At 40.2% G+C, this 26,689-nt stretch overlaps 4 protein-coding genes across 4 annotated transcripts; all 4 read right to left on the minus strand.

Moving 5' to 3' along the window:
• Positions 1 to 1,888: 1,888 nt before the first annotated feature.
• On the minus strand, positions 1,889 to 6,916 carry syt5a (synaptotagmin Va). The gene is made up of 9 exons (XM_066642548.1): positions 6,760 to 6,916; positions 6,372 to 6,386; positions 5,925 to 6,094; positions 5,678 to 5,764; positions 4,940 to 5,107; positions 4,257 to 4,424; positions 3,392 to 3,509; positions 2,713 to 2,846; positions 1,889 to 2,180 (listed from the first exon to the last, which is right to left on the minus strand). The coding sequence occupies exons 1-9, from the start codon at positions 6,914 to 6,916 to the stop codon at positions 1,971 to 1,973; spliced, it is 1,227 nt and encodes a 408-aa protein (XP_066498645.1). The 3' UTR covers positions 1,889 to 1,970.
• A 7,040-nt stretch (positions 6,917 to 13,956) lies between these two features.
• On the minus strand, positions 13,957 to 16,167 carry LOC136664423 (ferritin, middle subunit-like). Its single transcript, XM_066641601.1, has 4 exons — positions 15,887 to 16,167; positions 15,206 to 15,352; positions 14,401 to 14,526; positions 13,957 to 14,278 (listed from the first exon to the last, which is right to left on the minus strand). The coding sequence occupies exons 1-4, from the start codon at positions 15,989 to 15,991 to the stop codon at positions 14,126 to 14,128; spliced, it is 531 nt and encodes a 176-aa protein (XP_066497698.1). The 5' UTR covers positions 15,992 to 16,167; the 3' UTR covers positions 13,957 to 14,125.
• A 1,859-nt stretch (positions 16,168 to 18,026) lies between these two features.
• LOC136664424 (ferritin, middle subunit-like) lies at positions 18,027 to 20,620 on the minus strand. Its single transcript, XM_066641602.1, has 4 exons — positions 20,408 to 20,620; positions 20,170 to 20,316; positions 19,476 to 19,601; positions 18,027 to 18,368 (listed from the first exon to the last, which is right to left on the minus strand). The coding sequence occupies exons 1-4, from the start codon at positions 20,510 to 20,512 to the stop codon at positions 18,216 to 18,218; spliced, it is 531 nt and encodes a 176-aa protein (XP_066497699.1). The 5' UTR covers positions 20,513 to 20,620; the 3' UTR covers positions 18,027 to 18,215.
• A 3,641-nt stretch (positions 20,621 to 24,261) lies between these two features.
• On the minus strand, positions 24,262 to 26,225 carry LOC136664832 (ferritin, middle subunit-like). Its single transcript, XM_066642275.1, has 4 exons — positions 26,013 to 26,225; positions 25,775 to 25,921; positions 25,415 to 25,540; positions 24,262 to 24,700 (listed from the first exon to the last, which is right to left on the minus strand). The coding sequence occupies exons 1-4, from the start codon at positions 26,115 to 26,117 to the stop codon at positions 24,548 to 24,550; spliced, it is 531 nt and encodes a 176-aa protein (XP_066498372.1). The 5' UTR covers positions 26,118 to 26,225; the 3' UTR covers positions 24,262 to 24,547.
• Positions 26,226 to 26,689: the final 464 nt, after the last annotated feature.

The following is a 26,689-nucleotide window of genomic DNA, read 5'->3' on the forward strand; positions in this document are numbered from 1 at the left end:
TGGATCAGTTCAGAAACTTTTTTTTCCCCAATCAAACCTTTAAGAAGAACATAAACCATCCAATATCAGTTTAGTTTTATCCTGTCAATATATTTACATTCATTATCACAGTACACAGATGGAAAACAGGATTTTTCCAATACAATTCATTACAATATATATATATATATATATATGGGCATACACAGATACTTTCAATATATATACAAACAAACACACACACACACAGTCACACCACTCATGACCTCAAAGAAAAAAAATATTAATAAGAAAGGACAATGTAAAGCTTCCGGGCGGCACGGTGGTGCAGCAGGTAGTGTCGCAGTCACACAGCTCCAGGTAGGTGGATTGGCCACTCAAAAAGTTTCCGTAGGTGTGAGTGTGTGAGTGAATGTGTGTGTGTGTGTCTGTGTTGCCCTGTGAAGGACTGGCGCCCCCTCCAGGGTGTATTCGAGCCTTGCGCCCAATGATTCCAGGTAGGCTCTGGACCCACCGCAACCCTGAACTGGATAAGCGGTTACAGATAATGAATGAATGAATGAATGTAAAGCTTCCTATGTGTTGATGATCTGATATGATCTGTTAATTTGCCCTGGTGTAGTTAGATTAGGTTTTGTCTGATCTGATTTTGGTTTGGTCTGATTTGTTTGTTGTGGTTTGATCAGGTTTGGTTTGATTTGGTTTCATTGTTTTGTCTGGTTTGAAATGATTTGTTTGGCATAATTAGGTTTTGTTTGATCTGATCTGGATTGGTCTGTTTAGGTGTGGTTTGTTTGATTTGGTTTGACCTTGTCTGGTTTGAATTGAATTGGCTGGGTATGATCTGTTGTGGTTTGGTTTGCTGTTGTTTGAATCAAGCTGGTCTGATCTAGTTTCTTTTGGTCTGCTCTGGCCTGTATCGTTTCATTTGATTCAGTTTGTTTTGTCCTGGTTTGTCCAGGTTTCATCTGATCTTGTCTTTTCCAGTTTGTTCCAATTTTGTTGTGCGTTCTCTAGTGCAGATGAGATGGATGTAGGTTACCCACAGTGGAACGTGACAGAAGCATCGTCATAGGCATTGTTAATGAAGGGACTGGGGTGTAAATATAAAGTGCGTGTTTCCAAAATTGTAGTTTTGAGTTGAGCTGAGGACATGTTTCACTGGTTCAGACACACTAGACTGGTGAGTAAACCCAATTGCTAGGTCCCCAGGTGTAAATTTAGTGAGTCATTCCATTATAGATTGGAGCCAAATGGACGTGATAGTCTGACATTCTTTCATGTCGAGTAATCACAGAGTCCATCATTCCAGTACTGCATACTGCAATACTAATATGCACAAACAGATAACAAATGTTTTCTCCACCTTAATTTTACCTATATTTCTTGTATCGAATAAGACTGTGAAGTAGAACCTCATCATGCTAATGTAGTGACTGAGGGGCTTGTGGAAACATGGCGATTCATGAAAAACATTAGACCTTCTGATGACAGTTTTTTAACAACAAATTACATGGATTTAAAAAGAAAATGTATTAAGAGACATCTTTGAGAGACAGGGTAGATGTTATGATTGACAGATAGAGAAAACAAGTTAACAATTTTGTGTAAAACTACTGGTTACTACTGTTTAACTAATGTTATTGTGAAATAAATCAGTGCCATATGGTGGAAAGCAAAATTCAACAAATTACACACATTAGATATTGTTCTAAAACAAATCCGACATAAAAAATATGTTAATGAAATGTTCAGAGTGGGTGTTTGATTCAGTTCTTTTAAGAATGAAAAACACTCCGATATGTTGAACCACGCAGTGACTCAGTAGTGTATATGTCTACTTTGAACATGCGTCTTTTAACGGCAGTAAAGTTTATGTAATGTTTACAGTTATTTTGTAAGTGCATTCTCTTTGGGTGTGGCTGTAAAAGTGTTGTTTCGCAGTACACTGTGTGTGTTTTCTTGATGGGAGTGTGTTTGTGTATGTGTGTTTAGCGAATAGGGGCCTTCAGAGCTGCATCCACCTCCTCCTCAGGCTGAAGAGTGTGCCACTGGGCGACAGGTCGTCGGGGATTGGCCAGCATGTCTGACCAGTGCCGCAAACCCACTCCGCTGGCTCCATAACCAATCCAGCACTTCCCAATAGCATCATTACTGCCCAGTTTGTCATAGTCATACACCGTGATCAGCACCTGGATCTTCTACAGAGACACAGGGAACAGACAGTGTGTAAGAACTGGGATAATTACACGTATCACAAACGTTACTCAGTGGCTTCAACTTGTTCCTCCATTACTGTGTATTCTGACCAGGTGGGTGTGCTGTAATGACCTCTCTTTGTGTTTATGTAGGCTACAGCTGTCAACCATCAATACCTGACTTTAGGAGAGAAAGGAGCAATCTGTCCTGTTTTTACCACAGAAAATGAGCAAAAGTTACTTTTATATTTTTCTATAAACTGTAACTCACATTAGAGAAAGAATCAAAGTGTTTTGTAGTGTCTGAATAAACTAGTTTATGCTTCATAGAATGGGTCTCCTGGAGTGTCTCCTGGAATGGAGTGGAGACAGCCATGATGAAAATAGCCATGTAGTACAGACTTTACGATGCATCCAGGTCACTGGGTGGCAGTATAAAGGAGGTTTCATAAAGTGGGGAAGAATCATTGGAGGAAATGACATACTCACAGCTTGAAGATTCAATACAACACTGATGGATTCAACCATGGTTCACCTGTATCTGAGCGAAGGGTATCTCAAAGCTGAAGCTTTCATTGAAGTAGGGGTTCAGTGTGTTCTGTTTAACTGTAGTCTTCTTTTTCTTGAGACGCTTCCCATTGTGCTGCAGAACCACCTTTACAAATGGATCTATGAGAAGGAAGAACAATAACCTATGCTAATCTTTTTCTAATTAGAGCAAGGATACATTTTACAGGCATAAAAATACCACCAAGATGAGGAAAACACATACAACACCAAACTCCCGCTTATGAAGAACTTGAAAATTAATTGAGAATCTAAACTGGGTATATTTCCCACCATTCAGAAAATTTAAGTTGATGTTTAGGTGATTGGCAAGTGATCTAATGGTGCCCTAACCAAAACAGACCTGGGGACCTAGACCCTCTAATGCTGAGTAGAGGAAGCATTCCTTACTCCTTGCAACTGAGACTAGGAGTTAGTAGAGTGAATGTAGACCAAAAAAAAAAAATTAAAAAAAAAAAAAAAAAAAAAAAAGGAGGGACAAAATCTGTAAAGCAGGCTCAGCCCAGTGTTCAAAGCACCATCAGACAGCACAACATTTTGCTCTAGTTTGATTCCTATTAAACTACCAGACATAACTAACAAATTTTGGGTGGTTCCTAAGAAACAAAATTGAGAAACATGGCTTTGGAAAACAGAGCAGCACTGACCTGATAAACCACCCACATCCATCTTCTTCAGGTTCTTAGCTTCCATCACACAGACAGTGAGCTTCCCGGAGGTGGGGACGTATCGCAGGGAGATACAGATGTCACCTAGCTTCTCTTGCTGTTAGAGATAGAAGTATTGGTCTAGTGAATCTCAGAGACTTTGTCCCATTGTACCACTCACCTCTACAGCTTAGATACAATTAAATAATTCTAAAGTTATGTAGCACCATGTGACCTGAAGAGCACATGGTATGACTGAAGAGGTTGGGATCCAGTAGCTGAAGGTAGAGCTTCTCAATCCAAGCTTGCAAGCAGTTTCCTCTAACTTCCTCTAAAAAATCCCTAAGAGTCTGTGCTAAACAGACATACTGCACTAAAACAGACATACTTTGGACGGGATACTTATGGATTGAATCAATTTCAGATTCTAAGACAGTGTTTCCAAAACACTGTCTTAAATTTTCTCAAACACATCTTAAATTCCAGCTTGTACTGCTCTGTCATGTGCCCAGGACTTGAACCAGAAACCAACGGCCTAAGGCAGAGATTCTTAGCCCAAACCTAGAATGATCTAGAATAGTCAACATTTTTCAAGGGTTTCATGTTAAAGAGTTCCCTAGTTCATCACACCTGTTTCAGGTGTATTGGAAGAGTGTTATACTAGATGGGAAACCAGCAAACCAAATTAACAATTGTGGCCTGGTACACCTTTGACACAATCAAACACACCTGATCAACTTATCAGCTCATACAGAAACCCTTCCTGAAATGCAGCTGGAGTCATATTTGCAGGCAAGTGGTACACTCAGTCTAGAGTGGGAGCAACAGCTAAAGGAGGCTGGAAAGATTTCTAGATTAGCCTTACCTCTTCTTTCTCTCCTCCTACCAGATCCCTCCACTCATGGATAGGCTGTCCCAGGTCAATGCTGTTCATGGGAATCTTGATCTCTCCAATCACATCGTGTTTACCAAAGCGGTCAAAGTCAAACACTTGCAAGACCAAGGTCTGTCCAGCCAGGTCATTGAAAGGGATCTGAGGAGAGATTACAGGAGAAAGGAAGCATCTTGAAGTATGGAAAGCATAGGCAAAAAATCATTTTTAACTTAATAATCTCTTCTTCTTCTCCTTCTTCTTCTTCTTCTTCTTCTTCTTCTTCTTCTTCTTCTTCTTATTATTATTATTATTATATAATAAGGGCAGCCTTGGCCTAATGGTTAGAGACCGGGCTTGGTACCGGAGGGTTGCCATCCATGACTGAAGTGTCCTTGAACAAGGCACTGAACACCCAAATGCTCCCAGGGCACTGGGGATGGCTGCCCGCCGATCTAGGCATGTGTTCACAGCCCCTAGTGCACTAGTGTGTGTGTGTGTTCACTGCCACAGATGGGTTAAATGCAGAAGACACATTTCATTATATGTTGAATAATGACAAATAATTGCACATTATTATTAGATTATTATTATTATTATTTTACAGAACTACTATAAATCACAATATAAAGGGCAGGTTCTTAGGAATTAGAGGACAAACAGAAATGTGTGCACACCTTGAATATAAACGTTTCATTGAAAACCGGACACAAGTTCTTGCGCTGGACTTTGGTCTCAAACTTTTTCTTCTTGTCAGGGAGCATGTACACTTTGACATAAGGGTCAGACGTTCCACCAATGTCCATAGCAGGCAGGTCCTGAGCTTGCAGGACACCAACGATGAGCTGTGACAGAAAAGAAAGCCAATGTTTATGACCATATACACAAAATCCAAGGTTAGTTTAAACTTAACGAAGCAGTAGCTTATAGTCTCCATTGATTCTTCGTTGCATTATGAAACAGTCGTTTTACAGACAGCTAGTGGTCTAAATGTATCCTATTATAATCCTATTTTAAACATGGCTGCCCCCATGTAGGGGACACACTCTTTGAAGCAGCATCTGGTTAATTTATGAGTTACAAAGCAATCTGATTCTGCATTTTATGAGTTGTACCTCTTAAAAATTAAATGTAATGATGAATCACTATCATAAATATCAATTGCTTTCATTTTGGTGGTGGAAACTGATTGGCTGGTTGAATGTTTAACCAAAAAACTTATGATCATATATAAGACAAACATTGGAGGGTAAAATTAAGAACCAATTAGACTTCACTCATCAAGAATTTAGTGTCACTGCGGACCTCTAAATGGAGGGAATAGAGCTCATAATGAAAAGCCATATACTTAAAGCAGGTCATATAACGTTTGGCCACTCTCCACTTTTTCTCCACACACATACACACTCACACACCTGATTTTCAGTGAAGTTGTAGTCCAGAGTGTATTCCAATTTGCCAAAGGATTCTTGCTCTTTTTCCTCACCCTCTTCTGGTTTAACCTCCTCCTGAAAGAATGACATTAGGAAAAGATTCTGTTAAGTTTTATCCCCTATTTTCCTCAGTTGACATCAGACCTGCCACCGACTCACAACACATTTGTCCTTGATCTGTTCTACCCCCTGGGTTCAGCCCTTCATTTATCTCCCCATCCTTTCTCACCGTTCCCTCCTCTCCCTCTCCCTCCTTTTTCCTCCGCCGCCGTCCTCCCTTCCTCTCACGAACTTTCTTGGCTTTCTTCTTTCCAAAACACTTCTTATAGATGCAGAAAGCAAAGCAGCCCACCAGAGCAAGGACCACCACCACGATTGCCCCGATCGCCCACATGGGCACTGAGAGAGAGAGAAAGAGAAAGAGAGTTAAAACATGACTGGGTGTGTGAATAGATGGTTGTATGAATAAATGGATGGATAAATGGGTAAACTGATGAACAGTCAAGTAGATGGACAAATGAGACAATTTATGGAAAGACAGATGAATGAATGAATGGATGTATGGATTCATTAAAGGTTAGTGGATGGGCAGATGGATGGAGGGATGGTGGCAGGAAGTGAAATGGGTAGTAAAAAAGAAGGGATAAAAAGGGTGTTAATGGTACTGATGACTTACATTTGATCTTATGGTCTGTGATGGAGGGATGGAAAGGATGAAGTAAAAAGAGAAGAGAGAGAGATGTCATGAGGACACTGCTGGAAAAGATTCTCACAGAAAAGAATGAGTGCTTTAACCTTTTAGTGGAAAAACATTTCCACTAAAACCTAACATTTTAGAACAATATGTTCAAACTCTCATCTGCAGCAGTGTTTATATCAGTGTTTCACTGAAAAGAGTGACCCCAAACTTCTGACCCCTGGTGTAACTCCTGACCTGACTAGTGTTTGTGTCCAGAGCTTGTGGCCTGCTGCACGATGGCAGGTGTGTGATTTTGTGTGAAGACTATGCCCATGTTGAAGTGTCTCTACCATAGCCGAGGTGTTGTGAGTGTACCCGGACTCACTGGGCAGATGTCCGAGCTCATTGAAGAACTTGTTCTTCATGTTCATAAAGTTGTGGGCATGGTGAGGAGGAGGAGGAGGAGGAGGCGGGGCAGGGGCCGGCTCTGACTCTGGCTCCGCCGCCCTCCGTCCTCGCTGCTGAACACTGACCAATCGCATCGCTGATCACCTGCACGGTCAGAACACACAACACATATCAACAACACAGGGCAATCAATCAGGAAACAAAACACTGTCAGATTTACATTTTTTACAATAACAAACTCCAGTTTCTTAAACTACAGTGTGTTATTGTGTTCTGCTTACAATTATGGGAACAGACGTAAAACATAAACATGCTTTTATTGTCAACGCACAAGGGATGACAAAGTCTGAGCCATGGCAGGACACGGGCACACATAATCTTGTAGCTGGGAGAGTAGGACATTGTGGGTAGCTTGTGTGTGAAATGTTGAGCTACTAGGGAGCAATGAGGAGTGAAAGTGGGAGGGGTGAATATGTCTCTTTACATAGACTGTATTCAGATCAAACAGATATTTGTAGCATACATGTGGTCTCACATGCCTTAACATTTTTTGCAGTAGATTAAGAGATGAAGTTCCCCAGTGGTCATACACTGGTCCAGCACATAATGAGTTAATGAGTTCAGTCAGGGGTGTTAGGAACACACAAAAAAAATCTAAAGTGTATTGTAGTGCCCCCTGGACAAACTTTCAGAGCCCAGATATTTTCAGTTGCCTCAAGCTATCGTCCTGAGTCATCTGACACTGACATCATCAGCACAAGAACAAAGTTCATTACACTGCCCTCAGCACACACACGTAGAAATGTGTAATCTTTCAGTTCACATTAGCACTCTCACGCTCCCCTCTGCAGCACTGTCCTCACACTCGCAACAGACATGTAACGAGATTAATTGTCGAAGTTAATCCACAAATCCCGAGGCTTAAGTAAATTAGGAACAGGACAGGCCCTCGGCCCCTCCTCCTGCTTATGTTCACTAATCCATCCACAGCCCCACCCTCAGGCCTCAGAATCCACAGTCTGACTTTTAGGCACTTTGTTACATTTATAGTGTAACTTTTAGCTGACGATAAATCCAGGATTTACATCTCTTCATAAGAGTGATGCTTTTTAATCAACAACACTGTGCGTCCTTGTTTACACTATGGATCATATTATACACTGATCAGCCATAACATTAAAATGGCCTCCTTATATCCGCACTCACTGTCCATTCTCTCAGCTCCACTGACCACACAGGAGCACTCTGCAGTTCTACAAATACAGAGGGTAGTCCATCTGTTGCTTCACATACTTTGTTAGCCCCCCTGTCACTCTGCAATTTGGTGACACACCAATGGACATGGTGGTGGTGTGTGGATCAGACGGAGCAGCAGAGCTTTAAAAGCCCTCAGTGTCACTGCTGGAATTAAAATAGCCCATCGACTGAAAATATCCATCCAAAAGTGTCCTGTGTCCACGTATGAAGGGCGACCAACACACACTGTGCAGCGACAGATGAGCTGTTGCCTTTGACTTTACATCTACAAGGTGGACCAATGAGGTAGGCGTGTCTCTCAGAGTGGACAGCCTTGCTCTGTGCCAATGCTCACTGCTGACTCAGGGGATGAAGCTAATGGGTGGTCTTGGGGTTCAGAAACTTCATCACATTTGCCCCACTCCCTCTCCCATTAGATTTCACACAATAATATTAGAAATATATCGCAACAATAAAGCAGCAGCTAAATATGAAGCTAATACCTTGTTATTGCAAAGCACAGAACAACACCATGGATTGATGTGAGACTCAAGCTGACTCTAGCAGTAACAGTATAGTGACCAATGTACTGTCATATTGGTGACCAAGGTTCAATTCCCAGTTCCGGCAGCCCTGCAGATATTCCACACTTCCCTGGGAAAGACTTCAGCTTGATTGGAGTGGATTAAATGGACTAATTGATGTCTGTCGTATATAAATTCAGGTTGCCAGATGATTTCTCCCTTGAGCCTGCGAATGTTGAGGGCTGTGAATGTTGCGAGAGTTTGGAGTTTGTAAGCAGAAGTAATAGGCTTTCTGATTCTAGCCATCAGTAGAGGTGGTTCTCAGCAGTGCCTTGGCCTAAGGTCAGTTTATCCCACAGCCATATGGACCGAGCATACTGAAGCAGAATGTAAACATTATGGTCAAGTAAAAGAGATCAGGGGAAGAGGGCGGCTAGATTAGGAGGAAGGTTTATGTCCCTGGGTAACCACGGGAGCTTCACAAAGTGGGTTAAATGGATCATGTTCACTATTCTCTTATTTGTATTTCCTGTGAGATCTAATCCTGTGGCATAGTATGAGTTTATGTTCTAGCTCCCATATCTCTTCTTAACTGACCATTATTCATTTCTGTGCTATTTCACCTTTAAAGCGATAAAGGTATAAGTGCTGTGTCCTAAATGGATGCCCTCTATTGTGATATAAGTGCGGAAACAATGCTTTTAACTTCAGCGTCAGTGAGCGGAGCTGTGTAGAATAAATGCCAAACAGAAATAAAAACTGTAGGCCAAAACAGTGAAAATCAACGGATTTTTATGACATCACAAAAACAGTGATTCCAAATGAGCTAAAATTTCAAAGTTTTCGTATGTTTTGAAACTTTAAATGTAGAATGTGCATCCTACATCAAACACTTTCATCTGAAAAATGATTTTAAAATGTATTTGACTCCACCCACAACATTAGCTACGTCACTGGACTGGGACTGCTCTGTTGCCAAACATTTTCCTGCACACTTGCTTGCTACTTTGTTTATGTACATGTTAGTGCAGGCAGCTGTTTTGTATCATGTACAGATATCTGTGTAAGGATTTTAAATCACCTGAAGCCCAACGTTCCTGCTACTGCTATAGAGCCCCTCCTTTAATGAATGGATATTGAACACCCATTTAAAGGAACACTGGGTAGTATTATTAGCTTAACATTAGCATAAAGTTTAAAGCCCCATTGTAATCTATATCAGTGCTAATAGAATGTCTAATTGCCCAGATCACTTGGTCAGAACTAACTGTTGTAAAATAACCATTTAACAACTTCTAAGCACTGACATGCCCATAGTGAGTACACAAGTAAAACACACTGTCAGTTTATTAGGGGCTAATAAATGTAACAAATATTTTATAATAACAATAATATGACCCTAATTACACCTGTATTTGCATTTATTTGTCCTTTGTTTTATAATGAATCTCTGCAGCATCCAGTTTGAGGAACACAGATCAGTTTGATATTAGTTATTCTCAGTCATTTTATGTGTTTGTATTTGCATCTATCTGTCCTTCTTGACTTTGGAGAAGGATGAAATGAGTCACGTGTCTGTGAAGAGGTGGACAGCTGCTGGACGAGGAGCACTGGGTCAAACAGGGTTTTTCAATCATCCTGCTTTGAGTCCACCCCCAGCTAAAAGGGCTAAATTTTGAGGATTACCAAAACCACAGACTATGTAAGAGTAAAAAAAATAATAATAAAATAAATGAAATGAATGAGGAAGGAGGGGGAGGACTGCAGGACGCAGACACTAAAGACCGGTGAGCTCTTTACGCAGAGATTTACTCAGAAAGCTCCACACAGGATGCACAGGTAAAGGCCAGGTCAACTAAAAGATGTTTATGACTCCACTCATTGAATAAAGACCGGAGTAACCAAAGTTTATCTGTCGCGCAAATGTCCAAGAACACACAGAATTTCCAGATGTGTTTAGTTTATAAAAGTTTACCCTGCACTGTGTGTATAAGCCCATAACACTAGTCACACACTAACAGAACAAGTACAATACAAATTCAAATGTTTGTGGATGTGGACACAGAGAGAGAGAGAGAGAGAGAGAGAGAGAGAGATCCCCATTTCCTGCTCTAATAATGTCTACACTTCTCACAAGACTTTACACTTCAACACTTCTGTGTGAGTTTGATGGTAGCCCTGAGAGCATTAGTAAAGTCAGGTACACTGATGTTGCATGAGATACTGAAGCTATTGGATGGAGATCCATCACTCCAGAGAACACAGCTCCACTGCTCCACAGCCCAGTGCCTAAGGGCTTTATACCCCTCTAACCCACACTTGGCATTGAGCATGTGTTTTTCTACAGAAGTTAAATAAGCTGTCCACAATGTATGCTTTAAAGGATCCTGAACTCTCTATTAAAGGGTGTGTAAAAACTTTTGGACCTATAGTGTTTTATGTCTGTAAAATTACATTTACTCTGATATGTAATAAATGCAGACTTACCTGCTGAGGATCTCCTAGAACTCCCTCTCTTTTTTATAGATGGAAACTGGACACCTCTGCTTTGGTTGGAGAGGATTTTTTGCACACGCTCCTGTCCCTAATCTCTCTCTCTCTCTCTCTCTCTCTCTCTCTCTCTCTCTGTACACCTCTCCCTCTAAACCCGGTTAACTTGGATTCATCTTTCTTTCCTCTCTACACTGCTTTCTGCCCCATTTACTGATGATTAAGCTGTCCAAAAGTTTTGGTCAAAAAATGTTTTGTTTTGTTTTTTTGTGAAAATAAGTGGACACAGTCTTCTACAGGAAACAAATTTGTTTAAATATATTTTTATATTTTACTGCAGAATGCTTTACACAAGCAGTGTTTTCTGTAAAGTCTTAAAATATGTCATATATCAAATATCAAGTTTCATTTTTGAATTTTGGATTTCCACCTTGAGTAGTGCATAAGTTTATTCCACTCTGAATGGTCCAGCAGTCTGTTCCACATTATTTCACATTAAATGGAATTGCCCTTTTTCCACATTAAATGAACCATCAGTGTGTTCCACCTTAAATAATGCAGTATTTTCTTAGAAAAAAAGTATTTACTTGTAGTTGCACAACGGTAGAAAGTAATTTTGCATCCGCAGTTAACCCTTTTCTGGTAGTGAACACACACACACATGTGCACTAGAGGCAATTAGCACACACATCCAGAGCAGCAGGCAGCTAACCTAATGTCTAGTGTCTAAGTTGCTTGTCTCCGTGTCCAGCCGTGACATACAGCAGTTTGTTCCACATTAAAATATACATTGCGTTCTACTGCTTTCTTTAAATAGCCAATTAGTTTGCTGCAGTTTCCACTGTAAATTGTGCTGCAGTATGTTCCACATTAAATGACTCAGCAGTTTGTGGCACCTTAATTGTTTGCAGTTAGCTCCAGCTTGAATGGTGCAACAGTTAGTACCACAGTCTGGCCCCTGAGGCCAGGGATTGGACAATCTGTATAAGCTAATGTCTGCTTTCAATTACTTTGCAGCAAAACCCTTTTGCATTATTTAAAGGGGACGTCTATGATTGTGGGGAAATGCAAACGACTGTTGTTTGTGTGTCTGTAAGTTTTAGTCATTGTTTGAATGACCACAGAAACTCAAGTTTTTAGTTTTGTAGCATTGTTGGTAATGCGGTTAGCCATCTCCCGAGTTTGGAAACATTTCCACATTAAGTGATTATTAATGAGAGAGAGAGAGACAATGCCTAGCATACTGTACTGAGACACAGTGATTTTTTTTACTCATTTGTAGACACTGGGGCTTTGTAAACACATTAAACTATTTTTGAGCACGCAAAAAAAAATCATGAACATCACCTTTAAGGTGGAACGGATAAAATTTGTCTGCAGCAATATATCACATTTCATATGTTGCATAATCTCATTCACCCTGCTCTTTATTCCACTGTAATTTCCAGTTTTACTGCAGAGACGGTTCCAGTCTTAATCCGATTACTGGGGGTTTAGAGGATGCGTCGGGGCCATACAGATGGACACATAAATCCTATCCTATGGTTTATGACATTGCGAAGTGAAAGGTAGATCAGATCAGAGTGTAGAACTCAAGACAGGACAATATGGCAATAGATATATGTTACTAGACGCCTCAAAAAAACAAAACAAAAAAAACAACACCTCCTGTTCGCACAGAGGATTGGACTTTTGTAACAGAGCCCTCTCGTGGTGTGCCATGGTACTGCACTTAAACAAAAACCCTCTACAAGCGAGTTTTACCACGACCTACCACAGGTGTGAGTGTCTGGAAGAGCGTGCGATTTCCTGTTATGGACTTGAGCCAAAGTGCTATAGTACAGTTCTAGTCTAAATTTCTTTTCCCATAGATATAGCCTTCTGTGAGAAATGCAGCTCTTTAATTGAAACCAGTGGCTTTGTAAAACTTGACACACCAAGAGAGAGCAGTAATTATATGAAAGAAATCAGACATGGCATCATTCAGCCAGGCAGAGTCCTACTGCTCACGTACACCAAGGTCCATTACCTACTGGCCAGGGTCAGCACACGTTTGCACTGGCCAGATGGGGTTCAACAGGGAGTGGTAAGACTTTAAACATTTTACTTAGGGTTTTTTTTTTTTGTTTGTTTGTTTTTTTTTTTTTTTGGAAAATGGGACAAGTTAAAAAGAGGTCATGCCTTTAGAAAACACTGGCCAACAGAATGAGACACTCTGAAGCAGCCTCATATGTGACTAATATCTCAATGTCCAGTGCGGAGTGTCAGCTAGAGGAGTATGGAGCGGTGGAACTGTGTTCCCTGGAGCACCATCCAGTACTTTTAAGATGAGTTGGATTGGTGTTTGTGATCTAGAACTAATCATCCAACATCAGAACATGACTTCACTAATGTTTGTGATTAAATGCTATCAGATCCCCAAATTAACGTTCCAGTATCTAGTGTAAAGCCTTTCCAGAAGAATAGAGGCAGTTACTTAAATAAAACGCTCTTGTAAAAGTGTCTCTGGTGTCAAGCAGTGGATTCATAACCATTCCATTTAAAGGAACACTGGGTAGTATTTCTACCTTGAAATTACAGCTTCTAAATTGTTGTGATGCTTTACTGAGCTGTGATATGGTAAATACAGCTTTGGTTGTTCTGGCATTAAATTCTTCAGACGTCTGGTTCTTATCACCACCACTGTAAAAAATACCATACTGTATGACCTAATTTATATCTTAGCCATTGAATTATACTAAAATATTTCAATATTTCTGTACTATCACTTTATATAACACTGACCCATGAGTCTAAAAGGGGCATTATAATTATTATAGTTATACAATTTTATATAAATGAAATATTTATGACCAAGATAATGACAACCTTCTGGCATCAATAACCATCTGTTTAAATACACACCGAGACTTTCAGTTCAGCGCAAAATGTTTATTCATCATATTCATTTACAGTTTAGTGTTAATGTAGAGACATCCCTCACCAGAATGAGATCTTACTAAAAGTACAGAGGAGCTACTCAAGACCTACAACTTTTCTTAGGTAATAAACATTTTACATTATCAGCAGGAGATCCCAAGGCTTGGGATGTGTTTAACTGCTCCCCAGAGTGTGCTTGTCAAACAGGTACTCTGCCATCTTGTTGTTTCCAGCGTCCATCTTGGTGAGGTTGGTGATATAGTCTCCCAGCTTCTTGATCATCTCCACCTGCTCATTCAGGTAGTGAGACTCCAGAAAGTCACACAGCTGGTGGACAGAGAATAGTCGAATCAGACGTGAACATCTGTATGTGGCTCTGAGACACACTGTCTCTCAGCACACACATGGAAACCCTACATTGTCAATGCAAACAGTAAACAGAGACTCACATGAGGGTCTCCCTTCTCGGAGGCGATCTTGTGCAGGTCGAGCAGAGCCTGGTTGACTTTCTTCTCCAGCTGCAGGGCACACTGCATGGCCTCCAGACCAGTGCCCCACTCATCACGCTCAGGTTTCTGATGGGGGAGAGTCATAAGGGTTAATTGATCCTTGTAGGAACTCTTGTCTCAACACTGTACTTAAATTACAGCTGGATTCGTTTTTTTTCTGTATGGAGGAGGTTCTCGTGTTGATAATTTAGACAGATTTCATCACAATTTGCTTATAACAAGTATCTTCCAGACCATTCCTTGTGGATCCAGAACAAATACAGTGTGAAGTACTGGTTCACCACCTGGCACTTTACAATAACAGACAATAAAATTTGTATTAGTGTTATGTGGTATTGATGCACATTAACTAACTAACGCCAGGGGGAGCCATAATCAAAAATAACCACAATGAATATAACTCAGAGAGCAGAGAAATTGGAAAGGGAAAAAAATGAAAGGAGAAAATAAAGCAAAAGAAGGAAAGAAATATAGGAATAAGAAAATCAGAAGATAGGATTTAAAGCAATGAAAGAAGTGAGTGGAAGGTAATGAATGAAAGAACCGAGAAGGAGGGAAGGAACAACGTAAGGAAGGCAAGGGAGGAATGAGGAGAGAGGCAGAAGAAAGGAAGGAATGAGAAGAGAAAATAACAGGTAAAGTATGAGGGAAGGAAGAATGGAAATTTAACTTCATATAATAATACACTTTTGAATTTTAAAGATTGGCCTTTTTGCTTCTCAGTATTCCCAAGGAGGTGGTGTACCTTGATGTCCTGAAGGAAAACCCGTCCTCCTCTCTTGTTCTGGAATTCCAGAAACTTCTCAGCGTGCTCTCGTTCCTCGTGGCTGTTCTCCTTGAAGAAGTGAGCGAAACCTTTCAGGGCCACATCATCCCTGGAGAAGTAGAAGGCCTGAAGAACAGGAACGAAGCAAAACAGGTGAGACTAAACTGGAGATTACTACTTACGAAGAGCAGTTATGCCCAGCAGGTTTGATTATTACTGCAAGCTGAACCTGGCCTCTTATTTAAACTGAATGGTGCAGCAGTTACACTTTACTGCATCATATAAGGTGGAAGGAACAGGCGTCATCAAATTCAACAGTGTTGATTTAGACAGCTTACTATTGTATATAAAACTGCCTCTAATTTGAGTATATGCTATTGTTTTATATTAAAACCTCATACACTCCTTGACAAGAAACAACACCCACCTGTGGACAATTTCATACACTCACCCAGTCCCTCACACACTCACACCTGTGGACAGTTTCTACACTTTGGGAGTATGCAGTCAAATCCTCACAGTAATATTCCATAACCTAGTCTAAACCATTCCCTGAAAAATAGAGTCTGTATCTGTAAACTAAGGTATCTTTTCTTGCCCTTTATTTGAGAAGGGATGTAAGTTCTAGAGTGTCGCCAGTTTTCTGAGTCTGTTACTCACCATGGAGGTGTAGGTGTAGGAGGCGAAGAACTCCATGTTGATCATCCTGTTGATGGCGGCCTCGCAGTCGCGGTGGTAGTTCTGACGGATCTGAGAATTCTCCATTTCGGCTGATCTTTATGTTTTTCTTATCAAAAATAGAGTATAAAAATAGCGTATTTCTTAAAGCTGGTGTGCAGAAAAATAAATAATGCTGGAGGGATGCAGATGAAGCTCCGTTCAATCACTGTTGAAGCAAGAACCTCTGGAGAACCTTCCCACAGCTGTGAATAAAACAGCGCACTGCTCTCAGTATTTATTCTGACTGAGAAAACCCTCCAGGGCTGACGCAGCCAATCAGAGACTAGACTGTAAGTGACGTAAGCAGGCGGAGGAAGTGGGAGGGGGCAAAATTTCCAAAGCTGAAGTTGCTGACTCAAGGATGAGTCTATTAGAACTTATTAGTTTCAGTCACGAGTACTTTGATATGTAATAAGAACGTCCAAATTCGTCCCAATGTCCTTTATTTTAATACAGAACCTAAAAGATGGCCACATGTGGCGAGCATGAACAAAAAAGTACACTCCTACCCTTAATTTACCATTCCACCTTAAATTACACATTAACTTTTTTTAGCAGCTGCACCATTTAAAGGAACAGAAACTTTTTATATGAAGCTCACTTCAGCTTCATAAATTACCCACATTAATTCAGACAACTCAATATTCTATATCTATAATTCACAATGACATTATATATTAGTCAAGACTGAGCCCCGAGACACATTGTCTCTTTGGCCAGACAGAGAATCAAGGCCAAAAAAGGAACAATGAGTCTGTATCTCGACGATTGTGTTTAACAGGCTTGAGGCTCGCATTTTTATTATTTCGGAGTCCCAGCATAATCTCCGATTGTTTCTTGATGATGAACAGTGACACAGCTCTTTTAAGGTCTGTAACTGTAGAAGTTAGAATGAAAACGCTCCAGTGAGGAGGACTCTGTCTAATCAGCAGATCATGACCCAGATCTGGTGTTTTCACCTGCGCAGACAAAGAGAAGAGAACATGAACATATGGGTAATGAGCGTCCTAAGGTTAGAAACCCGTCCGCTGCCCAGTGTCTATCAGTCTAAAGTCAACTCAAACTCTGGGGTCCAGCAGCCTGTTGTAGTTAAAGAGATGAATCAGTTTGATTCTTAAAATTCTCTTCATTATTACTTTATTATTACAAACTTAACAAAGCTTCCCCAATTTATCAGAGGATCAGAGGCTGAAACCTTTTTGACAAGACCACAAAACATCAAGCAAACAAAGCATTTTAACTTTTAAATAATAAAGATTAAATGGCTGTTTGAAGGACGTAAATGATTGACTTGTCAGTCACAAATGGGAAACTCTCATGACCTGAGAATGTGCTGACACACTCTGACTCAGCATCTACTCACTTCTGCTTCTCCGATAACAGACAGCAGGTTGTATATGTGAAACCTCAGAGTAACAGCCACATAGAGTTGATTAACAATTATCAACATTTACGTACTTGCATCTACCTCAGTGTTTTGTTTTGATTAATTTATGATTTTTCAAATGTGTATGAGCAAACACTGTATGATTTTACATCAAGTATTTACATGTAAATTCATTCCCAATCAGGCAGCGCGGTTGCGCAGCAGGTAGTGTCGCAGTGACACAGCTCCAGGGACCTGGAGGTTGCGGGTTCGAGTACCACTCCGGGTGACTGTCTATGAGGAGTTTGGTGTGTTCTCCCTGTGTCTGCGTGGGTTTCCTCCTGGTGCTCTGGTTTCCTCCCACGATCCCAAAACACACATTGGTAGGTGGATTGGCAACTCAAAAGTATCCGTGAGTGTGTGTCACACTGTGAAGGATTGGCACCTTGATGCCTGCCTTACGCCCAATGATTCTGGGTAGGTTCTGCACCCACTGTGACCCTGATAAGCGGTTACTGACAATGAATGAATGTGTCCACAATGAGTGAAATTTAAATAACCTCATCATAAATGGTAAACACATTAGAATTATTTCTAATGTAAGTAAGTTTGACTAAGGCACCTATGACTTTCATGAATATAAAAATTAATGAATTTCTTTCTGTTACTTGACACATTTTACAATAAACACACACAAGACTTTCATGTCCAGCTCAAAATATTTATTCACCAGACTCTTACATTTTAATGTTCTCCACCTCCAGAATAAGACCTTACTACAGGACAGAGGAGCTTCTCATGATTTTCTACCACTCCCCAGGTCTTTAATTTTGTCTTAGATAGTACACATATTAGATAATCAGACGGTGGTTCTAGAGGCTGTAGATGAAGCCTGGGATGTGTTTAACTGCTCCCCAGAGTGTGCTTGTCAAACAGATATTCAGCTATTTTGTCATTTCCAGCGTCCATCTTGGTGAGGTTGGTGATGTGGTCTCCCAACTTCTTGATCGTCTCCACCTGCTCGTGGAGGTAGTGGGACTCCAGGAAGTCACAGAGCTGGTGGAGAGCGGGAGAGAGAGAGAATCAGGTGGAGGTCATAAACAACAACAATAAAGACCATGTTTCAGGTTCCTGACTGAACAGCTCTGGTTTTGGGAGAAGATCTTCATCTTATTAAACAGTGGATGGGATCATTTTTGCCCAAGGGCTGGGATGGGCACAGTTATGATCATATTAGGCTTACTTTATTTGCTTTGTTTTTTTTAACAGATACAATGCAAACTTAAGTCCAAAAACACATATTGGTAGGTGGATTAGCGACTCAATAGTGTCCATGGGTGTGAGTGTGTTAGTGAATGTGTGGGAGTGTGTTGCCATGCAAGGGACTGGCGCACCCTCCAGGGTGTGATCCCGCCTTGCGCCCAGTGATTCTGGGTAGGCTCAAAACTCACCACGACCTTGAACTGGATAAGGGTTACCGGCCATGGATAAATGTACAATGCACCTTAATCATTAGTGCTGTTTAATGAGCCAGGTCTAGCTGATTGGAATAGAATTAAACAATGATATTATATACATATACATATAGTGTAAAAATAAATTACAATTAAAGGCATAATAATAATAGAATTAAACGATTTTAAAAGGTAAATATGTGTGGCTGCCTTTGTTTTTGGATAAGCTAATGTTTTTAGGTTACTATTTAAAATAATTTCTAACAGAGTGTGGAACGTTTTATTGATTTGTTTAATCACAAATTTTATTGATGGTCATATGTCTGTGTTTATTTATTTTAAAAGCAGAGCTGAGCAGAGAGATCAGACTAAACAAGAGAAATAGCCACGTATTTGCGTCAGTGTTAGTTATGCAACTGAAAGCAGTTGGAATGTTGAATAACAAGCAGAACCAATCATTAAATGCACAGCAGCATTCATTGGTAAATACCCATGAGATTATTAAACAGTGAACTCGAGAATCAAATGATGGATATTTCACCACGATTCTATGATCATACTACATTGTGTGGGACTTCTTTGAAAGCAAAACTAGTGCCTTATAGTGGTAAACACCATCACAGACAGAGAAGCATTAACTACGCTCACTAGAGTGGTATAGATCACTGTAATATGATTATATCGGGATTGCTATGTCTATGAGACTTACGTGAGCATCTCCCTTGTCAGAGGCCAGTTTGTGCACATCAAGCAGAGCCTGGTTGACCTTCTTCTCCAGCTGCAGAGCACACTGCAGTGCCTCCAGCCCAGTGCCCCACTCATCACGCTCAGGTTTCTGATGGGATAAAGAGTGAAGAAATTAGATTTTTATTTCTCTAGCAACCGCTGAAAGAACTTTTGAAAATTTCTTACAACAGGTTCGTCATCAAACAGAAGAACGCTTTAACAACGCAAAGAATCATCTATACATTCAATGGATAGTTGATTGTCCATGGTTTTATAACAAATATTACATAAAAGTGAATTCCATAACGTGATATATTGGCCCCTGTGTACTGCAGTCATAGACCCGTACACCAGTGTAATTATCTCATGATATAGCAGGAATCTGTATTATTGCAATATCACAGTACCATTATCCCGATTTATTTGGTTAACAACATTATGCAAGGTAAAATATCAGGCCTCCCCACAGTGTTTAACAAGCGTTTGCATCATTGCTAGGTTATGTGTGCATGTGGTGGAGTAATACTCAAAGAGCTTCGGCCAGAGTGCTGTTTATCATGCAATATTTGCACTCCTAATATGTTTCTCAGACAATCAAATTGCAATGCCAGAATAAACTGTGATATAATATAGAATTATTGCCTTCACTAAAGAACCTCTAGGACCTTTGGATGTACCTTGATGTCCTGCAGGAAAACCCGTCCTCCTCTCTTGTTCTGGAATTCCAGAAACTTCTCAGCGTGCTCTCGTTCCTCGTGGCTGTTCTCCTTGAAGAAGTGCGCGAAACCTTTCAGGGCCATATCATCCCTGGAGAAGTAGAAGGCCTGGGGGGAAGAAAAATCAAATTTAAGGACTGAGTTGAAAGGAGATTCCAATAGTTGTTGCTGTTGATAAACAGAGATTCAGAAAACTCACCATAGAGGTGTAGGTGTAGGAGGCGTACAGCTCCATGTTCACCATCCTGTTGATGGCAGCCTCACTGTCGCTGTGGTAGTTCTGACGGATCTGAGAAAGTGCCATTTCTGCTGGTTTTCCAACTTTTTCCTCTGTGTCTGGAAAATAAATTGTGCTGGAAGGATGAAGGAGAAGCTCCGTCCAATCACTGTTGAAGCAGGAACCACTTGTGGATCTTTCCAAAGATGTGAAGCTGAAGAGTTTATGGCAGTATTTATTATTAGTGAGAAACCCGCAGGGCTCCAGACGACAAATCAGATGCTTGGATTTAATGCTGATGTAAGCAAGAAAACGGAGGAGTGTGGAGCCTGTCCTGAACTGAATTTGCTGACTCGCAGACGATTTTAAAAAATTATTATGTTTTAAACATTTTAAAAGTTTTTTAAAAGGTTAAAAATATTCATTTTAAATATTTGAAAGTCCTTGAGGCTTTAAACAGGTTTAATTTGAATAGATTTATTAGCATCTCAGATCACAATAAGGCTTGTACACTCAGGACTGCATCCCACAGGATGGGACTGTTTACCTGATGATGAATCATGATGCAGCTCTTTTAAGACTGGTAACTTTAGAAGCTGATTTGAAAAATCTGGAGATGATGAATACAGATATCCTTGAATCATATGCAGAAAGGTCAGGAAATGATTTTAACTGAGGTTCAAGGACACATTATTAATAAACCTGATGATATATTTGAGCACTTTGCTTTTAACTGTTCAGTTTAAGTAAGTGTTGTAAAGTAAGGCATATACTGCAACACTAAAATCTCTATTTTCTTGTGAAAACAAAAAATCTGACTGTCGTCTGTCCTTCAAGCACAAAGTACAACTTTTTAAAGAGGGAATATTCACTATCATTCATTTATCTTCAGCATGTGCTTCATCCTTTTCACAGACTCTGTGGAGGTGGAAACAGATGCAACCTGGAAACAGACGCAAGGCAGGGACAAACACAGGACAGGGCACCAGTCTATCACAGGGCATTACACACTCACCAAGTCACTCACATAGTCACTCGTACATTCACACAGCAGAAGGAAAGTGGAGAACTTGGAGAACACCCACACAGACACTGGGAGAACAAACCAAACTCCTCACAGACCGTGACACTAATGAGATTGATGAGTTTCCCATTTTCTATCTAGCTTTAAATAATTTTACCAAACTAGAGTTTTTCACTTATTATCCTTTGACATTTTGTAATGGAAATGAATTTTCTGATTTCTAATTTCCTCAGAAATATATCCCAAGAAGTTAAAATCTTGTACTTACTGTACTATTTACTGTACATTTAATAAGAAATGTGTTAACTTAAAAAAATGAAAAACATTACAGCTCTAATAGGCATAGATCTCCTAAGGAATGCTTTAGAAGTAATTACAAACAAAATAAATAGCCCTCACATATAATCCCCAAGTGTGATTAAAATGTGTAATTCAGTGTCCAATGAAGACATATTATTTAATGCAAAGTATTAATGTTTAATTGCTGACAGATCTCTTTAGGAACTGATGGTGTGCATGATCTATCTCAGAAAATTATGACAAAGCCAGAACATTTCTCTGTCACCTCTACCACAGTCTCTCTGACCCTTGACTGAGACAGTACGCAGAAAACATGTGAGCTGCTTATGACTCAGTTAAACACTAGCAGTCAGGTTCAGTATAAAGCCTTTTACTGTGATAGAACCATTTTGAAAATCTGGTATTAACAAAGTAAATGCTGTGTAGGCTCCTGTGCAAAACAAATGGGCCAAGCCCAAAATGAACTGAAATGGTGCTTTTATTAGCAAGAAGTTAAATCAAATCAGATGTATCTACCACTATCAGCTCCTTGGTCTTTTTCCTGGCAAGAGTGTAACACAAAGCTAATCTCGTCTCTGTTGGGCTGCCTCATAGCTGTTGATCAGGCCCATGATTGTAGTGTCATCAGTAAATTTACAGTGGATGACACTAGAGCTGTGCCTCCCTGTGCATTCCTGGGTGTACAGGGAGTACCAGAGAAGATGAGCATGCAGCCCCGAGGGGCACTGGTGCTGAGGGTTAGTGGACATGATGCTGTCCATCCTTACCAGCTGCCATCGGCCCATGAGGAAATTCAGGTTCTAGACCCAGATACTGGAGCTTGATGCTGTGATTACTTTAATTGTTGCAGCCTTGCAAAGTTTTCACAGACAGAGGATCATAGGCATTTGTTCCACTGTATTTTTATTTATTTTTTTGTATCATTTTGGACTCTGACCAGAAGATGGACATGTTCTTAAGACACTTCTTGGCAGTGATGGCACTGTTGTGTTTGGTCATTCTGTAGAACACCTTAAAAAAAAAAAAACATTGTTTTTTTATTATACAGGAGTCCAGTCTGTTCATTACCTTGAAGTTCATAATGTGTACAACAACATGGAGACTGAGGAAAAAAACTGCGGAAATGACTTTTGGCTCAATTTGTACATTATGTTCTTTCACTGTACACATGGACCTCAGTAATTGTTTCACTTCTTAATAATAAATAAACATTTATGTTACATTGAGCTGAATATGGTTAAGCACTAAATGACCTGATGAACATTTAGTCCTTGAAGGACACACAGTAGACAGTGGAGACCCTGATAGCCAGAAGTTGTACTGAGACACTGTGACTCAGCATTTGCTGAGCACTGCTCATTAATATCCTCCAGGTAAATCTGAGCCTTGTTTAGTAAAAAATATATATATTTGCACAAAACAAATTGTTGTTACCATCATGTGCTCCTCAGTTGTTCCTTCTTTCCTTTTTGTGATCATAGTGTACTATGTTCAATGGGTTTGGTCAAAACCAAAATGGACACTATTGGAATAAAATTTAGATAAATGTTTTCGGAAGAGGCGCTGAGAGACATTATTACTTTATGAAGTACTTCAACTTCAGTTTTTTTAAAGGTGGACATAGAAGAAGGGGGCTAACAAATGACCAACAATTTCTGCTTTGCCTGGGAGTATTCCACACGGTGGTCTCTCATGGACACACTTAAAAATAAAGGTGCTATAAACGTTTCTTTGAGTGATGCCATAGAAGAACAACTTTTGGTTCCATAAAGAACCATTTTTGATTTACCAACCTTTAAACTGGTAAAGAACCTTGTGAAGTTTCTTCAAACCTTCAAATCCTACATCGTGGAACATGTCAGATGTCAGATGTGAAGTTGTGAGGTCTGCTCCACATTAAAAACATACCACAGAAAAGGGCAGAAAAAAGCAGGATATGTATTAGTTTAGAAAAATTGATTAACATATCTATATAAAGAGTGACATGGTGGCGCAGCTGGGAGTGTCGCAGTCACACAGCTCCTGGAGGTTGTGGGTTCAAATCCTGCTCCAGGTGACTGTGAGGAGCTTGGTGTGTTCTCCCTGTGTCTGCATAGGTTTCCTCCAGGGTGTGCTCCTGCCGTGATTCTGTGTAGGCTCTGGACCCACAGTGAATTTATTTCTTTTTATTAATTTAGAACATATCACCATGTCTAGAATTTGCTTGAATTAGCAATTTGTGAATTTGTCATTTGGAAGTGAACAATTAAGAGGAAGGACAAAAATGTTGCTAATTTCAGCTTTTTTTTTGTTTGTATTTTTGTTTGTAGTAGCTTTAGACCAACTCTTTATGTTAATGTTTGTAGACACCCACTCTACCATTTTCAGGCTTTATTTCTCATTTCTAATGTCAGTACAGGGGTTTGAATGATGAATAAGGAAGGCAGCTATGACTGGCTACAAGCTACAATTCCAGTCTCTTACTCGACACATTTTATCACAAAAAACACACACAAGACTTTCATGTCCAGCTCAAAATATTTATTTACCAGACTTTTACACTTTAGTGTTCTCCACCACCAGAATGAGACGTTACTACTGGACACACAGCAAATTCTCCAGTGTTAAAGCAACACTATTAGTGTTAAATTATCACTGTTAGTGTAATAATTTAACACTTTCAGTGGTGAATTTGCTGTGCAGAGGAGCTTCTCATGATCTTCTACAACTCCCCAGGTCTTTAATTTTGTCTTAGATAGTACACATATTAGATAATCAGACGGTGGTTCTAGAGGCTGTAGATGAAGCCTGGGATGTGTTTAACTGCTCCCCAGAGTGTGCTTGTCAAACAGGTATTCAGCTATCTTGTCATTTCCAGCATCCATCTTGGTGAGGTTGGTGATGTGGTCTCCCAACTTCTTGATCGTCTCCACCTGCTCGTGGAGGTAGTGGGACTCCAGGAAGTCACAGAGCTGGTGGAGAGCGGGAGAGAGAGAATCAGGTGGAGGTCATAAACAACAACAATAGTGACCATTTTTCATGTTCCTCACTAAACAGTTCTGGTTTTGGGTGAAGATCTCGATGAGATCATTTTTGCCCAAGGGCCTGGATGAGTATAGTTATCATCATATCAAGGCGTTTGGACCTGTATCAGTAGAGTTAATGTTGCCAATGTGTGATGTCTAGCCACATGGCTAAGTTAGCACTGTAGTGCTGGATAGAAGTATGATAATGATCCTATTGAACATATAATAATATAATGCTACCATTGGTAAATTTAAAGATGTGTAGGGAAGCCTTGAATTGACTACTAATTCTTAACAGAATGTCAACCTTACCATTGGACTGTTTAATCAGAGTAATGAGAAAACACAACTGGTTTGTAATATGTTTATGCCTTATTTATACCACTGAGTGCAGCTGGACTGTTGGATTACATCAGTCACTGATAAGTGAATCCAATCGTGGATAGCTCCTCACCACCAGTGTGAATTAAACTCACAGCCATCATAATATTTTGTGGTTCTCTAAATGCCAATGTAGGGTCCTATAGTGGTTGCCCCATCACAGGCAGAGAAACATCAACTATGTCCTCTAGAGTTGTACAGAACACTGTAATATGATCGTATCTGGATTGTTATCCATTGTCCTGTCCAGAGTTGATAACCAACAGACATGAGACTTACGTGAGCATCTCCCTTGTCAGAGGCCAGTTTGTGCACATCAAGCAGAGCCTGGTTAACTTTCTTCTCCATCTGCAGAGCACACTGCAGTGCCTCCAGCCCAGTGCCCCACTCATCACGCTCAGGTTTCTATTGGGATAAAGGAGTAAAAGGCCTTGTGAGTGAAGAAATTATATTTAAATTTCTCCAACAACTGCAACTCTAGAAAACTTTTGAAAATTTCTTACAGCAGGTTCTTCATCAAAGAGAAGAACCCTTTAATCACGCAAAGTGTCATCTATACATTCAGTGGTTATTAATTGTCCATGGTTTGATACAGAATTGTTCCCTTTTCTAAAGAACCTCTAGGACCTTTGGATGTACCTTGATGTCCTGCAGGAAAACCCGTCCTCCTCTCTTGTTCTGGAAGTCCAGAAACTTCTCAGCGTGCTCTCGTTCCTCGTGGCTGTTCTCCTTGAAGAAGTGCGCGAAACCTTTCAGGGCCACATCATCCCTGGAGAAGTAGAAGGCCTGGGGGAAAGAAAAATCAGATTTAAGGACTGAGCTGAAAGGAGATTCCAATAGTTGTTGCTATTGATGAACAGAGATTCAGAAAACTCACCATAGAGGTGTAGGTGTAGGAGGCGTACAGCTCCATGTTCACCATCCTGTTGATGGCAGCCTCACTGTCGCTGTGGTAGTTCTGACGGATCTGAGAAAGTGCCATTTCTGCTGGTTTTCCAACTTTTTCCTCTGTGTCTGGAAAATAAATTGTGCTGGAAGGATGAAGGAGAAGCTCTGTCCAATCACTGTTGAAGCAGGAACCTCTTGTGGATCTTTCCAAAGATGTGAAGCTGAAGAGTTTGTGGTCAGTATTTATTATTAGTGAGAAACCCGTAGGGCTCCAGACGACAAATCAGATGCTTGGATTTAATGCTGATGTAAGCAAGAAGAAGGATGAGGGAGGAGCCGGTCCTGAACTAAAATTTGCTGACTCGCAGACGTATTTTAAATAGTTATTAAGATTCAAAATGTTGAAAAGATATAAAAAGTTTATAACAATCTAAATATTCCTAAAAAGTCCTAGAGGTTTTAAACAGTGTAGACTCTATTAGATTTATAAGCAACACAGATCAAAATAGGCATCTACAATCAGGACTGCATTCCACAGGATGGGATTGTTTACCTGATGATGAATCGTGACACAGCTTTTTTAATGTTTGTAATTTTAGAAGCTGAAACATAGCATAGAATATGACTACAGCGTTTACAGATGACTAGTGAGATTTTCTAGATAAG

The sequence above is a fragment of the Hoplias malabaricus genome, chromosome 13 (assembly GCF_029633855.1).
Source record: "Hoplias malabaricus isolate fHopMal1 chromosome 13, fHopMal1.hap1, whole genome shotgun sequence".
Taxonomy (NCBI): Eukaryota; Metazoa; Chordata; class Actinopteri; order Characiformes; family Erythrinidae; genus Hoplias; species Hoplias malabaricus.

Excerpts from the sequence above, each read along its gene's own strand:
- syt5a (XM_066642548.1), bottom strand. The coding sequence starts at position 6,916 with ATGCGATTGGTCAGTGTTCAGCAGCGAGGACGGAGGGCGGCGGAGCCA. Across the intron at positions 4,425-4,939 it reads ATGAAACGTTTATATTCAAG|ATCCCTTTCAATGACCTGGC; the intron begins GTGTGCACACAT and ends ATCTCTCCTCAG. Across the intron at positions 2,847-3,391 it reads GGATGTGGGTGGTTTATCAG|ATCCATTTGTAAAGGTGGTT; the intron begins GTCAGTGCTGCT and ends TCCTTCTCATAG.
- LOC136664832 (XM_066642275.1), bottom strand. The coding sequence starts at position 26,117 with ATGGCACTTTCTCAGATCCGTCAGAACTACCACAGCGACAGTGAGGCT. Across the intron at positions 25,922-26,012 it reads CCTACACCTACACCTCTATG|GCCTTCTACTTCTCCAGGGA; the intron begins GTGAGTTTTCTG and ends TCTTTCCCCCAG. Across the intron at positions 24,701-25,414 it reads CTGACAAGGGAGATGCTCAC|CTCTGTGACTTCCTGGAGTC; the intron begins GTAAGTCTCATG and ends GCTCTCCACCAG.
- LOC136664423 (XM_066641601.1), bottom strand. The coding sequence starts at position 15,991 with ATGGAGAATTCTCAGATCCGTCAGAACTACCACCGCGACTGCGAGGCC. Across the intron at positions 14,527-15,205 it reads TTTTCCTTCAGGACATCAAG|AAACCTGAGCGTGATGAGTG; the intron begins GTACACCACCTC and ends CTCCCCCATCAG. Across the intron at positions 14,279-14,400 it reads CCGAGAAGGGAGACCCTCAT|CTGTGTGACTTTCTGGAGTC; the intron begins GTGAGTCTCTGT and ends TCTGTCCACCAG.
- LOC136664424 (XM_066641602.1), bottom strand. The coding sequence starts at position 20,512 with ATGGCACTTTCTCAGATCCGTCAGAACTACCACAGCGACAGTGAGGCT. Across the intron at positions 20,317-20,407 it reads CCTACACCTACACCTCTATG|GCCTTCTACTTCTCCAGGGA; the intron begins GTGAGTTTTCTG and ends TCTTCCCCCCAG. Across the intron at positions 19,602-20,169 it reads TTTTCCTGCAGGACATCAAG|AAACCTGAGCGTGATGAGTG; the intron begins GTACATCCAAAG and ends TTATCCCATCAG.